General features: G+C 44.0%; 1 protein-coding gene across 4 annotated transcripts in view; it reads left to right on the plus strand.

The window, feature by feature from the left end:
• The first annotated feature begins 216 nt into the window (after positions 1-216).
• Positions 217-19,608, plus strand: part of ocrl (OCRL inositol polyphosphate-5-phosphatase) — a 116,280-nt gene continuing 96,888 nt past the window's right edge. For 2 of the 4 annotated variants that reach the window (XM_063060747.1, XM_063060748.1), the window contains exons 1-2: positions 217-344; positions 3,695-3,775. In XM_063060747.1, the coding sequence (XP_062916817.1) occupies positions 295-344; positions 3,695-3,775 (131 nt within the window). In that variant the 5' untranslated portion in view covers positions 217-294. Of the gene's footprint in view, positions 345-418; positions 745-3,694; positions 3,776-12,047; positions 12,159-19,608 lie in introns of those variants that run through there. The other 2 variants (XM_063060750.1, XM_063060749.1) reach the window with 2 other exon arrangements.

Raw genomic sequence — 19,608 nt, forward strand, 5'->3', positions numbered from 1 at the left:
CGGGAGTTAATGTTCCAGGTCATCTTTTTCTTATTTTGTAAATAAAGAATGCGGTGGGTGCTTTCGGTCGATAGACCGCATCCACCTTCCGCTCGGCGCTGTCACGGGCGGGACTGGCGCGGGAGCGCGGGAGCGCGGCGCTGCGGCCGGTGACAGGAGCGGGGAGGCGGCTCACGCGTGTCGCGTCGCGCCGCGCTCGGGTGGGCGGTCCGATCTCGCTGACGCAGGCTGAGTGAAGTGATGGCGCCGAGCTGAAGGTACAGCGGTTTACTGGTGATACGTGCTGTCGCCCTCATGGACAAGCCAGCAGTGAGAGCAACGGGCGCCACTGGGAAGTCCGTGATAATATCCTTTAACACCCCAGCCCCTCCCCGGGGGAGGAAGCGAACTAACAGCCGAGTGTAACCCGGCACCGGGATCCTGGCAAACCGATTGTCACAGCACCACACCCGGAGCGAGGGATGGGCCGGTTAGTCCACTGGCCAAAGTACGGCCGAGTCCGGCTGGCCTGGCCAGCCGAGCCCGGCCCCATCCAGGATGTTCCTGCCGCCTATCAGTGTGCAGCCGAACAGGCCTTGGCACGTTTTATCTTGTCACCTCTCCCCGCTTTGTGAAACGTGCGGTTACAGGAGGAAACGTGCGGTTGACGGTTCTCTCGTATCGTTTTGGTTGTTTCTCTTTTTTGTTACGCGGTTGCTTAAAAGCATCTAGACTTCCTGAGAAGGTTCACGATGAGCGCATTATGTAAGAAATGTTTATTTTAAATGGTTGTTCTATTTTAAATTTAGTATCTGCCCTTTCCAGTGTTCTCCTCTTGATCTGTAATAACATGCCTGTATCACAAAGATATTTCCTAGCTTATGTTCTTAACTTATATTGAACCCAATTGTCCGGTTTAAAACTATCTTAAGTTGCAGAAAATAAATGCACAACAAATGCGCCAGGATTCCACTCCTGTCACAGTTATTTACTTCTGCACCAGAGTTGGTCATCTTGGACGCTGATTGCTGCACCCGATTACAATTCTCTGTATGCAAGGTTAAAGTAAATATTGCTGGGCCATTGTGTGGTAGGCATCAGTTTTGTTGGAACCTTACAGTCTGTAAGTTTGAAAGCAGTGGATAACGAACAAAATTGAGGTTGCAAATCGTTTTGCTGCCTTTACCACAGACGAATATGCTAAGACCGTTTATAATCGTCCAACTACTTTGTCACCTTATAAGTTAATTTTAATGGCTACATAGAACAAATCACATGGTGCATTTCTTCGGTAGCGCTTAACAAGCTGAAATGCTTGTTTACTGCCTTCTGATGGAGGGATAGATCAAATCCGGCCCAGGAGGTTATGCATTGCGATTTAACGTAATTTTGTGAATATGTTCAAGATCACATAGTTATAAATAGCTGAAATAGTTAACATTTTTGTTTTGCGTTTCTGTGTGAGTACACTGCAAGGGCATATTTAACTTTAAAGATAACTATGAGGCTTCAAGACTTTTCCCCATAAAAATGAAAATATATTCAAATGCTTTTGAAACAAAGATATATTTGCACCCCAAAGCAGAAGCAATCTTACAAATCAAACGGGTATAAATGTGTTATATAGCTACCTTACATTTCACAACTTTTGTATTTTAGTGGATTTCCTATAAAATTACTTGAATCATCTTTATTTATACAAGGCACAAAATTACAGAAGGAATTGGGCAGGTCAGTAAGCTGACCCAGAACATTGACAAATAAGGTTTTTTCCTGCTGTTAAACGTGGATCTCTCTGATGTTCCATTGGTTCATGGATGCTTAAGATATATATTTTTTTATTTGTTATGTGTTACATTGGTTTTGGTTGTACACTGTTGTAGCTGTTCTTGGCCAAGTCTTTAAGTGCAGCAAAGTTAACATACTGGTTAGAATGTCAAGAAGTGTTCCTGCCACACTGCAGGTGCTGGAAATCTGAAACAGAAATGCTGAACTGGTCAGTAAGGAAAGAAGTGTGCAATGTTTTGTGTCAAAATCCCATCATCAGAATTTGTATAGATTTTATATTAAAAAAACAAGTTACCAAAAGGGAGAGAACATGGAGAATGTCTGTAGTAGCTGGTAGACAATTAAGGTGTCAGGGTCACAATTACTATGAAAAGTCAGAAGAAAGAAAAATATACCTAAACTAAAGGATGTAGACTTGTCTGTGGAGAGAAATGGAGGGTGGTTTCCTGAAATTGCTAAATTAAGTATTGAGTCCCAGTGTGGCATAATATGGTCAGAGAGGAAATGTCAAACCTTGAGTTTGTTGGACTTAAACAACACACGGGAGCATTCTGCTGTTTAGTAATATCATTGCTAAACCAACCTGGGTCTTGACACTACATTCCAATACTCACTGACTTCCCACACCAAAGAGGCTAAATACAAAGATATGATCAGAATACAGGTGGAACAGAGAATTAAAGTAACAACTAACTGCAAGCTCTCACTTGCTGTTGTATACTACATTTTGTAGATGCAGTTGTTCCACAAAGCCGTCACTCAGTCTGAATTTTGGTCTCCATTGTAGAGCAGACTACACCCTGAACATCAAATACAATATACTAAATTGGCAGAAGTACAAATGAATTGTTTTCATAGCACTATTCCAATCCATAAATTGTGGGAAGGGAACAAAAGGGCTGGTGTCCTGGTTGTGCGTGGGAAAATGAGAAGGAGAGCGATTTTTGGAAATGGAAGAGCAAGCCAAGAATCATGGCTGGTGTCATCGCTTCAGAATACTGAAAGGAGAAGGAAATTACTTTCTTCAGGTACCCAAACAGTCCCTCTAGGTGAAGCAGCATTCATTTCCATTCCTTCTATTTTAGTGTATTACATTCAGTCTTCAAAGTTGTCCCCTTCACATTGAAAAAATTAAATACAGTTTGGGTAACTGTTTTGTAGAACTCCTGGATTTGATGAGCAACGGAACTTGGTCATCTGTTGCATTAATTCTCTGTTCCATTGTCACTCTGACAGGCGTCTTTGCTGCAATACCCAAAGTAAGCTCGAGGAAGAACCCTTCCTCTTCAGCCTGGGCACATTATAGCTCTTAGAACTTAATGCAGCAACAGGTAAACACATACCCAATAGCCATACTTTTCTAAGTCAATTTATTTCTTCCTGTAATTGTGGAAAATGCATCATACATGGACTTGTAAAAGGATATTTAATAAGGTGGGACCTAACATTCATGTCAGTAAAATTAAAGCTAAGGAATCAAGGGCTGAGACAGTATAAAAAATAGACATGCTATTACATAACAGTGCTGTGTACGACTTTGGATTAGGGAAGTATACAGTGGAGTTTACTCCATGTAGGGAACAGTACCACTGCTTTTCTTTATATCGATTTAGACTTTGATGTGAAGTCTTAATTTCCAACTTTGCAGATGATAGAAACTATGTAGTTGTGGAACACTATAAAGAGACTATTAGTAATAGAATTCAGTGAACACCCTGTAAGATTTCTATACATTTGCAGGTTTGTTTGCTGAGGGAGTGCATTTTTTTTTTACCAATTCTGAACAAGCAGAGCCTTCATTCTAAGAGGCTCTAAGTCAAGACTTGCTCTTTGCACAACTCGCTAGAATAGTTTTTCAGAAAATTTCCTTTACTACTAACAACTAGGCCACTTTATTTTTGTCATCTTGATCCTTAACAATTTGAAAAGCTGCCAAAGGCTCTGAACTAAAAGATGGACAGAAAGTGCCCATAATTCTGAACCTCAATGAAAACAATGGTGACTATAAGTAAGTATTGGCATGTTTTTATTTGGTTCTGTGTATTTGCTGAGACCGTTGAAAATCATATTGTGTGGATCTTGCTGTTGTGAAACATCTCTTGCTCTCTATAACTCTATAAATGTACATCTGGGGTGAGTTTAATGTTCAGAGTCAGGCTTTGAATCCCAAGTTCCTATTTAAACTAACTTTGAGCAAACTCTTTGTTCAATCGTGCATCTGTTCAGATAGTTTGGAATCTACTTGTAGCAGCATTGGGGATCAACAAGATACTGTTTTTAATTGCCTACAATCAGAGGAGTTGCTTGTGTATTAAGGGGCTTTGGCAGTTTCATTACTCATTCTGGTTTAAAGGCTGGTTTAGGAGGGAATTTGACTTTAATTATACAGCTGCTTTGTTTATAGTGATGCAATTTCTTAATTGGTTGTCTCAAAAGTTACCTGTTCTACATTTGATACTGCACTTCCTGTTTCCTTTGTCCTCATTTGTTCCCTGAAGGAAACATTTTATTGACTTTTGAATGATACTGCAAGATTATTAGTGAGTTGATAACTTATACCAAAGTTCTTTAGAATACAAATTCCCATTTGCTTCAGAAGGGCCACTCTGGTAATTTTAAAAATCTTTTGTGACATAAATGCTAACCTTATTTGATCGGAGTTTTTTCCTGAAATGGGTTGTTATGTAAAATTCTTCCATAATAGTCAAACACTAATAAGCATATGAGAGGAGTTAATTTTGGTTTATATAGTAATAGTAAAGTTGTTAGTTCCTGTTCTTTGAAAATTTGAATAATGTATGTGATGATATTTGAAGTGACAAGCAGCTAGAAGTTCACTGTACCATTGTGGATTGATTGGTGGTCTTCTGCAAAGCAGTTACACAATCTGTGTTGGTTTCTCCAGTGCAAAAGTAATTGCATTGTGAGCATTAGACTTTAAAATAAATGTGGTGAAGTACACGGATATCACTGCTTACCTATAAAGATTTTTGACTGACCAGACAGGAGAAAGGACTCTGATATAGAGGGAGAGATTGGGGTGTAAGGTCATAGCTCCCTGAAACTGGCAATATGAGTAAAATCTCAGGGATGTAGTAAAGAAGGCACACTTGCTTGATCTTCATCGGTTAGGACTTTGAGTGTAAGAGTCAAAAAGACATGTTGGAGCTGTATAAAACATTAGTTTTAACCCTTGTTTGGAGAATTATATGCAATTCCAATTGCCATACAGTTGGATGAATATCATCATCATCATCATGACTTGGCTTCGCGAACGAAGATTTAGGAAGGGGGCTGCCCACGTCTTCTGCAGGCTCGCTGGTGGCTGACAAGGCCAGTACAGGACAGGCAGGCCCGACCACAGCGGCTGCAAGGGAAATTCTGTTCTGGGTTTAGCGCTGTTGTGTCACGGTTCTTCCTCCTTCTCCTTTTGTTCTCAATGCCAGCCCTGCATGCGTTCTCGAAGGAGGAGACAGACTATTGAATGGTGTATCGCCAGGCCTTGCGATCGGAGGCTAGATTAGACCAGTGGCGAAGGTCAATATGACAGGCACGAAGGGATTTCTACAGAGAGTCCTTGTACCTCTTCGGTGCACCTCTGTCATGGTGGCCAGTGGAGTGTTCACCGCACAGCACAATCTTGGGCAGGCGATGATCCTCCATCCTGGAGACGTGTCCTGCCCAGCGCAGCTGTGTCTTCAACAGCAAGGCCTCGATGCTGGTGACCTCCGCCTGTTCGAGGACTTCGATGTTGGTGATGAAGTCACTCCAGTGGATGTTCACAAGATCACAAGGCAAAGGAGCAGAAGTAGGCCATTCGGCCCATCGAGTCTGCTCCGCCACTCCACCATGAGCTAAACTATTCTCCCATCTAGTTCTAATTTCCAGCTTTTTTCCCAAATCCCTTGATACCCTGACTAATTAGATACCTAGCAGTCTCCTCCTTAAACACCCTCAATGATCGGGCCTCCACAGCTGTATGTGGCAATGAATTCTATAGATCCACGACCCTCTGGCTAAAAAAAATTTCTCCTGATCTCTGTCTTAAATGGGTGCCCTCTAATTCTAAGACTGTGGCCTCTTGTCCTGGACTCACTCACCAAGGGAAACAGCTTTTCCACATCAACTCTGTCCAACCCTTTCAACATTCGAAATGTTTCTATGAGATCCCCTCTCATTCTTCTATACCCTAATGACTACAGTCCAAGAGCCAACAAACGCTCCTCATATGTTAGCCTCTGCATTCCAGGAATCATACTTGTAAATCTTCTCTGAACTCTCTCCAACATCAGTACATCCCTTCTAAGATAGGGGGCCCAAAACTGCACACAGTGTTCCAGATGAGGTCTCACCAGTGCCCCACAGAGCCTCACTATTCCTCTTGCAATGAATGCCAACATAGCATTTGTTTTCTTTACCACCGATCCAACCTGATGGTTAACCTTTAGGGTATCCTGCACGAGGACCCCCAAGTCCCTTTGCACTTCCGATTTTTGAATTTTCTCCCCATCTAAATAATAATATGCCCGATTATTTCTTCTTCCAAAATGTACAACCGTACATTTCTCAACATTGTATCTCATCTGTCATTTCTTTGCCCACTCTCCTAAACTGACCAAATCTCTCTGCAACCTTTCCGTTTCTCCAACACTTCCTGCTCCTCCACCTATCTTGGTGCCATCCGCAAACTTAGCCACAAAACCATTTAATCCATAATCTAAATCATTAATATACATTGTAAAAAGAAGTGGCCCCAACACTGACAGTCGCCTTGTTTGCCAATATGATTAAAACTTACCTCATAATAAATGTTTTAATTAGATTAGATTCATTTGAGTTATCATCACCACACTCGATACAACGATGGTCTCTGCTGAGTGGTCTATGCGACCGTGCAAGCGGGCTGTGGAGCATGTTGAAGATGGTGCGGAGACAGCGCTGATGAAAACGCTCAAGGAGTTGTAGGTGATGACAGTAGGTGACCCACAACTCGGAGCCGTACAAGAGGGTGGTCAGTACAACGGCTCTGTACACACTGATCTTTGTGCCTTTCTTCAAATGTATGTTGCTCCAGACTCTTGTACAGCCTGCCGAATGCGCTGTTTGCCTTTGCCAGTCTGTTGTCAATCTCTTTGTCGATCTTGGCACCCGACAAGATGATGCACCCCAGGTAGCTGAACTGGTGGACTGTCTTCAGCTCTACCTCACTGATGGTGATGAGGGGAGGGTGGTAATCTTCCTGAGGTGCGGGCTGATGGAGAGCTTCTGTCTTCTCCAAGCTGACTTCCAGTCCGAAGAGTTCGGCAGCCTCTGCGAAGCGGGATGTTATGCGCTGCAGGGCTGTCTCTGTGTGGGCAACAAGGGCAGCATTGTCTGTGAAGAGTAGCTCTCAGATAAGTTGCTCCAATGTCTTAGTGTGGGACTGTAGTCGCCTCAGGTTGAACAGGCTGCCATCGGTGCGGTATTGGATGTAGACACCGTCCTTGTCATCAAGGTCTTCTGTAGCCCTTTCGAGCATCATGCTGAAGAAGATGGTGAAGAGAGTCAGCGTGAGGACGCAGCCTTGCTTTACTATGTTGCCTATCGGGAAGGGTTCTGAGAGGTCGTTGTTGTGTCTGACTTGGCTACTCTGATCGTCATGTAGCTGGATGACCATGCTGAGGAACTATGGGGGGCATCCCAGTCGTTCCATGATTTGCCACAGACCTTCCTTGCTCAGTGTCGAACGCCTTGGTAAGGTCGACAGGCGTCATGTATAATCCCTTGTTCTGTTCTCTACATTTCTCTTGGAGTTGCCTGAGAACAAGTACCATGTCGGTGGTGCTCCTGTTGGCTCTGAAGCCACACTGGCTCTCTGGGAGGTGTTCTTCTGCAATGATTGGCACCAATCTGTTCAGGAGTACTCTTGCGAGGATTCTTCCTGCAATAGAGAGCAGAGTTATCCCCCGGTAGTTGGAGCAGTCGGACTTTTCTCCCTGTTCTTAAACAGGGTGATGATGACTGCAGCACAGAGGTCCTGTGGTAGTTTACCTTGTTCCCAGCAGCAAACAAAGAACTCATGGAGTTTGGTGTGTAATGCTGGGCCCCCATGCTTCCAAATCTCAGGTGGCATTCCATCAACTCCCGCTGCCTTGCCACTTTTCAGCTGCTCTATGGTCTTGACTGTCTCTTCTTGGATTGGAATCTTGTCCAGTTCCGTTTTCTCTGGCTGTTGTGGGATGCGATGAATTGCTGAGTCTTGGACCATGCGGTTGGCGATGAAGAGAGTCTGGAAATGTTCCAACCACTGGTTCAGGATGGATGTCTTGTCTGTGAAGAGCGCCTGACCGTCTGCACTGCGCAAGGGACTCTGGACCTGGTGCGAAGGGCCATACACCGCTCTCAAGGCTTCATAAAACCCTCTATAGTCACCGGTGCCTGCGCAAAGCTGAGTTCTCTTTGCAAGGTTGGTCCACCAGATGTTCTGAATCTCTCAAAACTTGCGCTGCAGGTTGCTGCATACAAGGCGGAAGGCTGCTTTCTTATCAGGACAAGATGGCTGAGCAAGGTGTGCCTGGTGGGCGGATCTCTTCGCCAGCAATTCTTGGATCTCCTGGTTGTTTTCATCCAACCAGTCCTTGTTCTTCTTTGTGGAAAATCCTAGGACTTCTTCAGAGGTTTGCAGGATGGTGATTTTTAGGTGTTCCCAAAGCACTTCGGGAGAGGAGTCTGTGGGGAAACTGAGATTCTGAAGCCTCGACTAAAGGTTAGTCTGAAAGTCAGCTTTCACTTCAGCTGACTAGAGGTTGCCAACCTGAAACTTCTTCCTTGGAGCGTCTCCTCTCTTTAGCTTGTGTTTGAAATGGAGATTGAATTTGCAGTGGACAAGACGATGGTCCGTATGACACTCTGCGCTGGACATCACTCGGGTGACTAAGACGTCCCGTAGTCTCTCTGGCGCACAAGATGTAGCCTATGAGGTGCCAATGCTTGGACCGAGGGTGCATCCAGGTTGTCTTCAGACTGTCTTTCTGCTGGAAAATGGTGTTAGTGATGGTGAGTTGCTGCTCCGCGCAAAACTCTATCAGAAGGTGCCCATTGTTGTCGCAGTTTCCAACACCATGTTTGCCAAGTACTCCTTTCCAGGCTTCTGAACCTTGGCTGACTCTGGCATTGAAGTCGCCAAAGACGAAGACCTTGTCGTCTGCAGGGGCTTTCTATACGAGGCTGCGCAGATCAGTGTAAAACGTGTCCTTTTCTGCAGGATTCACTTGAAGAGTGGGGGCGAACACGCTGAAGAGTGTGGCATGCTGCTTGGTTCAAAGTGGGAGGCGCATGGAGATGATGCGGTCAGACTGACCTGTTAGCAATTTTTCAAGTTTGGAAGCAGTGGAGTTCCTGACCATAAAGCCAATGCCAGAAAGGCATCACTCAGTCTCTGGCTTTTCTCACCAGTAGAGGTGTAGCCGGCGCTATGTTCTTGAAGGTTGCCTTCCTCTGGGAAGCGGACTTCACTGAGAGCAGCGATGTCAGCATTCAGTCTTGAAAGTTCATGCGCAACTCGAGCGGATCGTTGTTCTGGGCGACCACAGCTGTATCGAGCATGATTCTGATGTTCCAGCATGCGAGCTTTAGTCCTTGCACTCCTTGTGAGGTGGGTGTGTACCTTTTCTTTTCTGTTGTTGTTCGACCGCATTTGAGGATGCCCATTGACTGCGGCTAGCCAACTAGGGGAAATGGAAACGAGCTTTGGTTAGGCCACCTTTTCTCGGCCCCTCTCCATGTGGAGCAAGCAGTGCTGTCCCTAGAGAAGGCTGCTTGGTCGTTCAGGGTGCTGCCAAATGATATCGTCGTCTCCGGGGTCAACATCAGACGACCCGTACACCTGAACCGCCTGCGTGCAGGATAGGAACTGTGGCTTCCAGTGTCATCTTCCACCTGCTGATTTCGCCCCTTTCCCATCACTGCAGGGTTGATGAATGGTCGGGGAGGATGGTCATAGACGTGGCATGTCCTTTGGTCCGCGCAATGGTATTTTAGGTGGAGTGCAGTGTGCGTGGTACTGGCCCCACCCTTTACACCCGGGGTTCATCTGGCATAGCCTAGCAAGCTGGGACGGTGAGAGCGAGGTCCTCGGGTCGTAGGATTTACGTCGGAGTGTTCTTCTCCTAGGTGGATGGCCTGACAAGACTAACGAGCCCCACCTGCCCGGGTTTGGAGTCAGAGCTGTTCTTCTCTTAGGCTGGCTGCCAACCAAGGCTAACGAACCCAGCCTACCCATCCAGTTATACCACCGGACACTCGGTCGTGCCATGACGTAGCAAGCTCGGTGGAAACTGGGGGCACTGACAAGAAGACTTTGCTACGGACGCAATAACGTAGGAGAGGCCTGTAATTGGATGGATATGGAGACTTTGTAAGCAGTGGAGAAGAGGCTCTCCAGGACATTACCTAGATTGATACTATCAGGAGATTTTGGACCATTTTGAATTGTTTTCTTGAGAACATTGGAGGCTGAGGGGCAACACAAAAGAGGTGTATAAAATTATGAGAGTCATAACACACACAAAATGCTGGAGGAGCCCAGCAGGTTGGGTAGCATCTATGGAGAGGAATGTGCAAATGATATTTCAGGCGGAGGCCCTTCATCAGGACAGGAAAGGAAGGGGGACGAAGCGAGAATAAAGGGCGGGGGGTGAGGAATGCAAGCTAGAAAGTGATGGGTAAAGCCAGATGCAGGGGAAGTTCAGTGAGTGGGGAAGTGAGAAGCTTGAGGTGATGGGTGGAAAAGGTAAAGGGCCGAAGGAGGAAAAAAATCTGATAAAGGAGAATGGACCATAAGATAAAGGGAAGAAGAAGGGGAACTACAGGGAGGTGATGGGCAGGTAAAGAGAAGAGGTAAGAGGGGAGCCAGAATGGGAAACGGAAAAAGAGAAGAGGGATGGGGAGAAATTACCAGAAGGTAGAGAAACCAATGCAATGCCATCATGGTGCAGGCTACCCAGACAGAATGAGGTATTGCTCCTTTCACCTTAGAGTGGCCTCATCATAGCCGTAAAGGAGGCCGTGGACTGACATGTTGGAATGGGGATTGGAATTAAAAAGGTTGACTACTGGGAAATCACGCTTGTTGCGGACCCTTGTATTTATGAGGGTCATTGGTGGGGTAAGATAGCCATGTGTCTTTTCCCCAGACTGGAAACGTGAAATACTTCAGAGGGAGAATTTTTTTATGTATGCAGAGAGTAGTGCCTGGAATGTGCTGCCAGTGGAAGTGGTAGAAGCCATTACAATGGCAATGTCTAAGGCAGGGAATAGAGAGATACAGCCCATGTGCAGTCTGATAGAATTTGTTAGATTGGCATGATCGTTGGCCGAAAGATCTGTTCCTGTGCTTTGTTCTATTATATCTCTTGTGGTTGCACAGGAAGGTAGCATGAGAAGAGGACTGGGAAAAGGTAGAGAGTGAAATGGAGCATCGCAATGTTTGTACTAGAATGTCAAAGTGTATTTACAGCATTTTCTGTTTTTATTTTAGATAATTTAGTATGTACACTTGTGATAGATTAATAAAACAAAACTATTCAAATGTTTTAAACGTTGTATAAACATTTCAGTTGTCGAATTGCTGTGTGGATTGCATTAATTTTAAAAATAACAGGAGAATTGTACTCAAATGAAAATGCTGGAGAGAAGATTTGATTCTGATATAATGCTTGCACCAGTGTTGATGTGTTTTTAAAGTACTATTTAATTGCATTCCTGACTAAACTTTAGTGTCTTCTGTTGAAATCACATTTTACATTTGTACTATTTTGTATCAAACTTTTGTTATTTTTCTATTTTGAAGTCATTTACTAATTTCAGGAACTGTGTTAAAAGAGTTTAGCTATGATATGAAAAATTCATTGTAAAAATTATAGGTTGTTTTCCAATTAACAAACTGTATGAAGTAATTATAATACAGCTGTTATGGGCTACCAGCATTATTTAGTAGCTATGATTTGGCTTTGTATATGTGGTAATTCAGAAGGCAACAGTAAAATAGTGAAAACAGAATATACAGAATAAAAAAGTTTTCTTGCTTAAAATATTAAAGAAATGTGTCATCTTTAGCTTTATGCCTTTTGGAAATCAGTTCATCTTTTACTCGCTTAGCTATTCACAGTAACAGAAATTTTGACCGGGGTGCCCAAACCTTTGCATGCCACTGTAGCTGATTTGTAATGTATTTTTTCTTGTATTGTGAGAAATTGATGTTTTCTGCTGAACTAAACTACTTTTCAAATAAATTTAGGAAGTCATAGTTGAGTTCTCAATAAACATGTCATAGCAGGAAAGCAAACACAAGAAAATCTGCAGATGCTGGAGATCCAAGGCAAAACACACAAAATGCTGGAGGAACTCAGCAGGTCAGGCAGCATCTATTGTTATTAGGGGGAGGGGAAGATGGCGGCGCAACACAGCACACGCTGTTGCTCCGAAATGATATCGTATTTGTGAAGTAGGATGCCGTGCACAATCCTGATTTGATGGAGACGTGAGAAGCACAGAGGAACATCTGGAGAAACTTCTGAAATGTCTGCTTCGCTGCCTCTGTGCGATTGAGAATCTCCGGAGGGGAAGGTCCCAGATCCTTGGCTTTGCCTGTTGCCTGTTGCTGGGGCCGGATTCGAAGCGCTTGGCAGAGATGGTGCTCGGTGTCGAAGGGCTGGTTGGAGGCTCGAAGTTTTCGGATGAACTCAAGAGTCGGCTGTGGTTGGGTGCTTCCAGGGTGCTGCATCAGCAAGTTTGCGGCGCTGGAAGCTCATGGCAGGAAGAGAGTTTGTCTTCCTTTTACCATCTGCATGAGATGATAGGACTTTCGAGAGACTTTGAGACTTTTTTTAACCGTCCCCATAGTCTGTTCTTCATCAAATGAAGGTATTGCTTTGCACTGTTGTAACTATATGTTATAATTATGTGGTTTTTGTCAGTTTTTTTTAGTCTTGGTTTGTCTTGTGTTTCTGTGAAATCTTTCTGGAGGAACATTGTATCATTTCTTAATGCATGCATTACTAAATGACAATAAAAGAGGACTACACGTCCTCATAATCTGATCTAATTTGGAAATGAAGAAACAGTCACATTTTGGGCCGAGATCCTTCCCCAGGACTGGAAAAGAGATGAGAAGTCAGAGCAAGAAGGTGGGGGGGAGGGGAGTAAGAAGCACAAGGTGTCAGGTGATGGGTGAAACCGGGAGAGGAGGATAGAGTGAAGGAAAGTGCTATTTTTTTTACCATAGACAGGTTCAGTGTAGCAGAGATAGGCTGCATGAGCAATTTGATGTACTTTAGGGGATCGTTTCTTGGAACCGCAAGTGCTTAAGCCAACCACATAGCAGGATCTGATCGACAAGTCCTGGTATTGTGCCATGAGATAGGATTAATTAGTGACCACAGAGTGAAAACTGCAAGTGAGAGAACAATGAGATTGTCTTTAATTCTAAGCCTGTACCGATGATGAAAGCGTGAAAGCAAAAGTACCTGAAATGAACTGACAAATAAGGTTAAGAGATCGGTGTTGCAAGGCTGATGTTTAAGGGAATCTTCCTGAATAAACAGAATAGGTATATGAAAAAGAAACAAAAAGATTAATTCCAGTGGGACATCCCCTGCCTGTGGTTAATTAAGTTAAAGAGTATGTCATCATTGCGTGACGTGTAAAAGAGTATGTAGAAGGGTATTTAGAAGGATTCATAGTAATTCTGAAGGAGAAATCAATTTTGTTTTTTATTTATTTCTTGGAAGAAATAAAATATTTTTATCATTCATAGGAGACGATTCAGCCCACTGAGACCATGTTCTGACAAACAAAAAGAAACATGGGATTATGAAAAAAAGCAGAGTGGTAGTTTAGAAATTGGACCGTATTAATAAACCAAGAAATGATGACTAAAAATCAAAAAGGAAGGAAATTTTAAAGTACAAGATCAAACCAGACAAACGTAGATAAGAGTTTCTGTAGCTACAGGTTTCCCCCAACATTTGAAGGTAGAGTGTTCCTATGAAACGGTTGGTAAGCCGGAATGTCGTAAAGCGAAGAGGCAATTACCATTTATTTATATGGGAAAAATTTGTGAGCGTTCGCAGACCCAAAAATAACTTACCAAATCATGCCAAATAACACATAAAACCTAAAATAAAAGTAACATATCATTCCTGCTTTTACTATATGATAAATACACAGCCTATATAAAGTAGAAATACTTCTCTACAATCGTTGCCGCACTATTCTCCGTAGTGAAAATCTCACGCAAGCGCTCTTGGCAGAAACACCCTCTCCAGTAACCTTTAGACTATGAAGCTGCCGAATCATACCAAATAACGCATAAAAATACACAGCTGATATAAAGTAGAAATAATATATGTACAGTGTAGTATCACTTACCGGAATTGGGAAGACAGCGCCGAGCACACCGATGATGGTGTGTTAGGCTAAGTCGTTGGAGGTTGGGGTGGTGCAGTGGCCCCCACCCTCCAGGTTGCTGACCGTTACCGATCCGCGAAGCATGCAGGGGTACAGCGGTAGGCAGGACACACCCAGCACACCTTTAAGAAAAAAGCCGAAATAAACAAGCTAATTAATTAGGTGCCACCCGGCACGTAAATGTTGGCCCAGATCAGAGGTGACACAATCGGCAATCACCTCTAATCTGGGCTGACATTTACATGCCGAGCGGCACCTGATTAATTAGCTTGTTTATTTCAGCTTTTTTCTTAAAGATGTGCTGGGTTGATCCCGGCTACCACTGCAATGTATTAGTCTGCGGCCCGGGGGTTGGGGTGGTGGGACACTGGGGTGTCATCAGGGCAGGCAGGTCATCTTCTATGTCTGCCTGCCATGATGTCGAAGGTCGAGGTTCCTCGTCTGCTGTGGCTGATGTGGAAGGCTTGCTTGACTGCTTAGCCTCGCGCATTTTTCTATCATACAGTTCTTTGTAAGCACTCAAACCATTTTGCAAATATGCCCTAAACCGAAGTACCCTTTCAAAATTAAAGTCGTACTTTATTATTGCAGCGAAAATCTCACGCAGTTGCTTCGCGTTCAGTTCCTGGACGATTTCACTTTCGGTCCATTCGTTACTGCATTCGGTTTTGATTGTTATCCTTTCCTCTTCCAATTGCATCAGCTCTTCATCTATCAGTTCTTGGTCATGGGATGCCAAAACCTCTTCAACATCATCTTCATCAGCTTCCACAAGTCACACTCACTTTGTCCTTACTTCGTTCACCACGATCGAAACGCTTAATTATGTCTAGTTTTACGCTAAGTGTAACACCCTTACGAGCTCTTTTAGGCTTTTCCAATACCTTAGAACTCATCTTGCTAGCAGCTGCTCACAGGCACGTGTTTAAGCAGTGCTGGCTAGAATGCAGTTCCGGAGGAGGACCTTGGCTGCTCAGGGAGCGTGCTGCCTTTTTTCGTAACAGTGAAAACACCTGTTAGCGAAAACAGGTAACTAATGTAGGTCTTTCGTAACAGTGAGGTTTCGTAAAGCAAACGTTCGAAAAGCGGGGGACACCTGTATTTAAAAATTAACAAAGTAAGCATTGGTCCTTGGGTGTGTAACATGCTAAACTGTTGGAGGAGCTCAGCAGGTCACGCAGCATCTACGAAGGAGAATAAACGTTCCAGGCCGAGATCCTTCATCAGGACTAGAAAGGAAGGGAAAAGAAGTACAAGCTGGCAGATGATAGGTGAAACCAGGTGAGGGGGAAGATGTATAGGTGGAGGGGTGGAATGAAGTAAGAAGATGAGAGGTGATAGGTGGAAGAGGTAAAGGGCTAAAGGATAAGTAATCTGATAAGAGAGGACAGTGGACCATGTGAGAAAGGGAAAGAGAAGTGGCACCAGATGGAGTGATTTGCAGGTGAAGAGAGAGGGGATTCAGAATGAGGAATGGAAAAAGAGAAGGGGGAGAAATTACTGGAAGTTAGAGAAATTGATGTTCACATCATCAGGTTGAAGGTTACCCAGACAGAATATGAGATGTCACTTGTCCAATCTGAGAGTGGTCTTACCTTGACAGTAGAGGAGGCCATGGGCTGACGTGTCAGAGTGGGAATGGGGAATCAAATTGAAATGATTGGCCACCAGGAAAACACTGCATTTGTGTTGGATGGAGCGAATGTGCTTTATAAAGCAGTCTCCCCCACCCAATCTATGCCAGGTCTCGCTGACATAGGGGAGGCCAAACCAAGAGCATGGGATACAGTAGATAACCCTGACAGACTCGCAGATGAAGTGTCGCTTCCTCCAAGATCCACAAACTATTATTTCCTACTCAAGATTCATAAATCTGACTGTCCAGATAGGTCCATTGTTTCTTCCTGCTCCTGCCCCACTGAACTCGTATCCACATACCTGGATTCCATTTTGTTCCTTTTGTTTCAGCCACTTCCCACATACATCTGTGACACTTCACATTTTCGATTTCTTCAATCACTTAAAGTTCCCATGACCACAAAACCTCATTTTCACAATGGATGTCCAGTCCCTGTGAGCTTCTACCACCTATCAGGAGCCTTAAAGCTTTCCACTTCTTTCCGGACAACAGACCTAACCAGTTCCCCTGCAACGTCACCCTCCACTGCCTGACCAAAGTAGTTTTCCACCTCAACAATTGCTCTTTCAGTTCCTCCTACTTTTTCCAAATCGGTGGGTATCCATATTAGCCTGCCCTTATGTCAGCTATGTAGAACAGTCTATGTTTCTAACCTATATTGGTAGTGATTGCCGGATCTTTTTACACTACATTGATGACTGCATTGGTGCTGCTTTGCCTCTAACTTCTATCTGCCCTCAAATTTACTTGGACCATCTCTGACACCTTTCTCCTCTTTTTAGATCTCTCTGTCTCCATCTCTGGAGACAGACTGTCTATTGATATCTTTTATATACTTAACTGACTCTTACAGCTATTATGACTATACCGCTTCCCACCCTGTCACTTGCAAAAACGCTATTCCCTTTTCTCAGTTCTTCCATTTCTGTCGCATCTGTTCTCAGGATGAGGCTTTCTATTCCAGAACAAACGAAATATCCTCCAGATGTTTTCGTCTTTTTCCTGTACATCCGGCCTCCCCTCATCTTTTCTGCCATAACAGGAATCAAGTTTCCCTTGTCCTTGCCTACCATCCCACAAGCATCTCTGCTTTTAAACATAGAAACATAGAAAACCTGCACCACAATACAGGCCCTTTGGCCCACAGAGTTGTGCGGAACATGTCCCTACCTTAGAAATTACTAGGCTTACCTATAACCCTCTATTTTACTAAGCTCCATGTGCCTATCTAAAAGTCTCTTAAAAGACCCTATCGTATCCGCCTCCACCACCGTTGCCAGCAGCCCATTCCACGCACTCGCCACTCTCTGAGTAAAAAAACTTACCCCTGACATCTCCTCTGTACCTACTCCCCAGCACCTTAAACCTGTGTCCTCTTGTGGCAACCATTTCAGCCCTGGGAAAAGGCCTCTGATTATCCACACGATCAGTGCCTCTCATCATCTTATACACCTCTATTAGGTCACCTCTCATCCTCCATCGCTCCAAGTAGAAAAGGCCGAGTTCACTAACCTATTCTCATAAGGCATGCTCCCCAATCCAGGCAACATCCTTGTAAGTCTCCTCTGCACCCTTTCTATGGCTTCCACATCCTTTCTGTAGTGAGGCAGAGATGATTCTTTGCGTGACTCTTGTGTCCATTTTGTCCCTTCCCAATGATCTCCCTCCTGACACTTATCCCTATAAGTGGGACATGTGCATACGTGACTTTATACTTCCTTCCCCACCACCATTCAGTATCCCAAACAGTCCTTCCAAGTGAGGTAAAACTTCACCTGCGAGTCTGTTGGGGTTATCTATTGTATCAAGTACTCCCAGTGTGGCCTTGTCTACATCGGTTAGACCCAACATAGATAGGAAGCCACTTTGTTAAGCACCTCCACTATATCTGCTGCAAAATGCAGGACTTCGTAGTGGCAACCCATTTCAGTTGGACTTCAAATTCCCATTCTGACTTGTTGGTCCATGGTTTCCTCTACTGTCATGATGAGTCTGCTAACAGGTTGGAGGAGCAACATCTTGTATTCTGTCTGGGTGACCTCCAACCCGATGGCATGTTCATCAATTTCTCAAACCTCTGGTAATTTCTTCCCACTTCCCTTTCTCTCTCATTCATTTCCCTGTTACGGCTCTCCTCTTACCCCTTCTCCTCACCCAACCCTCACCTCCCTCTGGTTCACCCCCTTCTCTTTCTCCCATGGTCCAGTGCCCTCTCCTATCAAACTTTCTCCAGTACTTTTCCTCTTCCACCTGTCATCTCTCAGTTTCTCACTTCATCTCCTCTTTCACTCACCCACCCACCCTATTCAGCTGTTTTTATCCTATCACCTGCCAACTTGTACTCCTTCCACTTCCCGCACCTTATTCCAGCTTCTTCCCACTTCCTTTCCAGTCCCGATCAAGGGTCTCAGCCAAAAATGTAGACTCTTCACCTCCATAGATGATGCCTGACCTGAGTTCCTCCAGCACTCTGTGTGTGTTTTACTCTGGATTTTCAGTATCTGTAGAGTCTCTTGTGCTTATGGTCCTTGGGTGAGTTTGCTGAGTTAATAATGAAAAATAAGTATTAATATAGTGTATGAATTAAACAGTGTTTTGCATCAATCTTAACTATAGTGAATGTAAGTAACATCCCAGGTATAGATGTAAATCAGGAATTGTAAAAGGGAGGCGATCAGGAGAATTAGTGGTTCTGTGAAGTGAAAAATAATTGACCGATTTATTCAAATACTTTGAAGAAATAAAATTCTCAATTTTCTTGTTTATGATATAGCATACCATTCAACTTATTGAGACCCTATGTTTTAATAAGTACCCCATCAAATTTCTTTCCCTCACTTAGTTTCCTGTAACCTTTTCTCTCACACATTCGTCAATTCCTCGCTTAATTCCTTCTACCACAAACTTAACTGGAATTAATCTACAGTTATCAATTAACCATCTCTAGTTCATCCTTAGATAAGGGAGGAACTAGAACATCCAGGGGAAAGCCACATAGTCCAAGAGAGAACATGTCAACTTCACACACACAAGATTGCTCCTGCGTTGCAGGAGCATTTTAAAAAATCTGGCTTTTTTTATAATTATGAATTCATTAATTCAAATTTCTCAGGTGGGATTCCTACTTTTTCAGATTATGTGCTTCCTATAGCTGAGGTGCTATGTTCCATTTTGTGTGCAATTCCTAGATGTTGCATGTTAGAATAGGTCAAGCTTAATTGGCATTCAACCATACAGTGTTACTCTGGCACCAAGGTGCAAAACACAGTACCAACAGTCATACACAGTAAAGGCACACATAGTACATATAAGACAACAGTAAAATACAGTCACACAAAAACAATAATCCAAGTCCTTGAGTCCATGAATGTTGCAGCAGTCTGCAGTCAAACATCTTGTCTTCTGCTAAGTGAACACTGGAGGGCAACTCTGACTCCAGCATGGATGCAATACCACACCACCTCTGGTGGAGCACACCAACTCCAACACCCTTTACTGGGTGGCTGCAAACAGGTAATGCCATGGTTTGAGGCCCAGTTCTTGCTCCAAAGCCATGACACCGCCCCCCCCCAATAAAATTGTGAATCAGACTTTCAGCATTCCACATTATCAATATCCAACAGGGTCTTGCAATCACAAGAAGAGTGACTCAGGTAAGACTGCACACTACCTTTGCATATGGATGCCTTTCTGATGAGGCAGCGACACAATCTACCATCCAGCTCCAGTTTCTCCACCAATGAGCAACTCATTGA

Source organism: Mobula hypostoma, chromosome 10 (assembly GCF_963921235.1).
Source record: "Mobula hypostoma chromosome 10, sMobHyp1.1, whole genome shotgun sequence".
In the NCBI taxonomy this organism is placed as follows: domain Eukaryota; kingdom Metazoa; phylum Chordata; class Chondrichthyes; order Myliobatiformes; family Myliobatidae; genus Mobula; species Mobula hypostoma.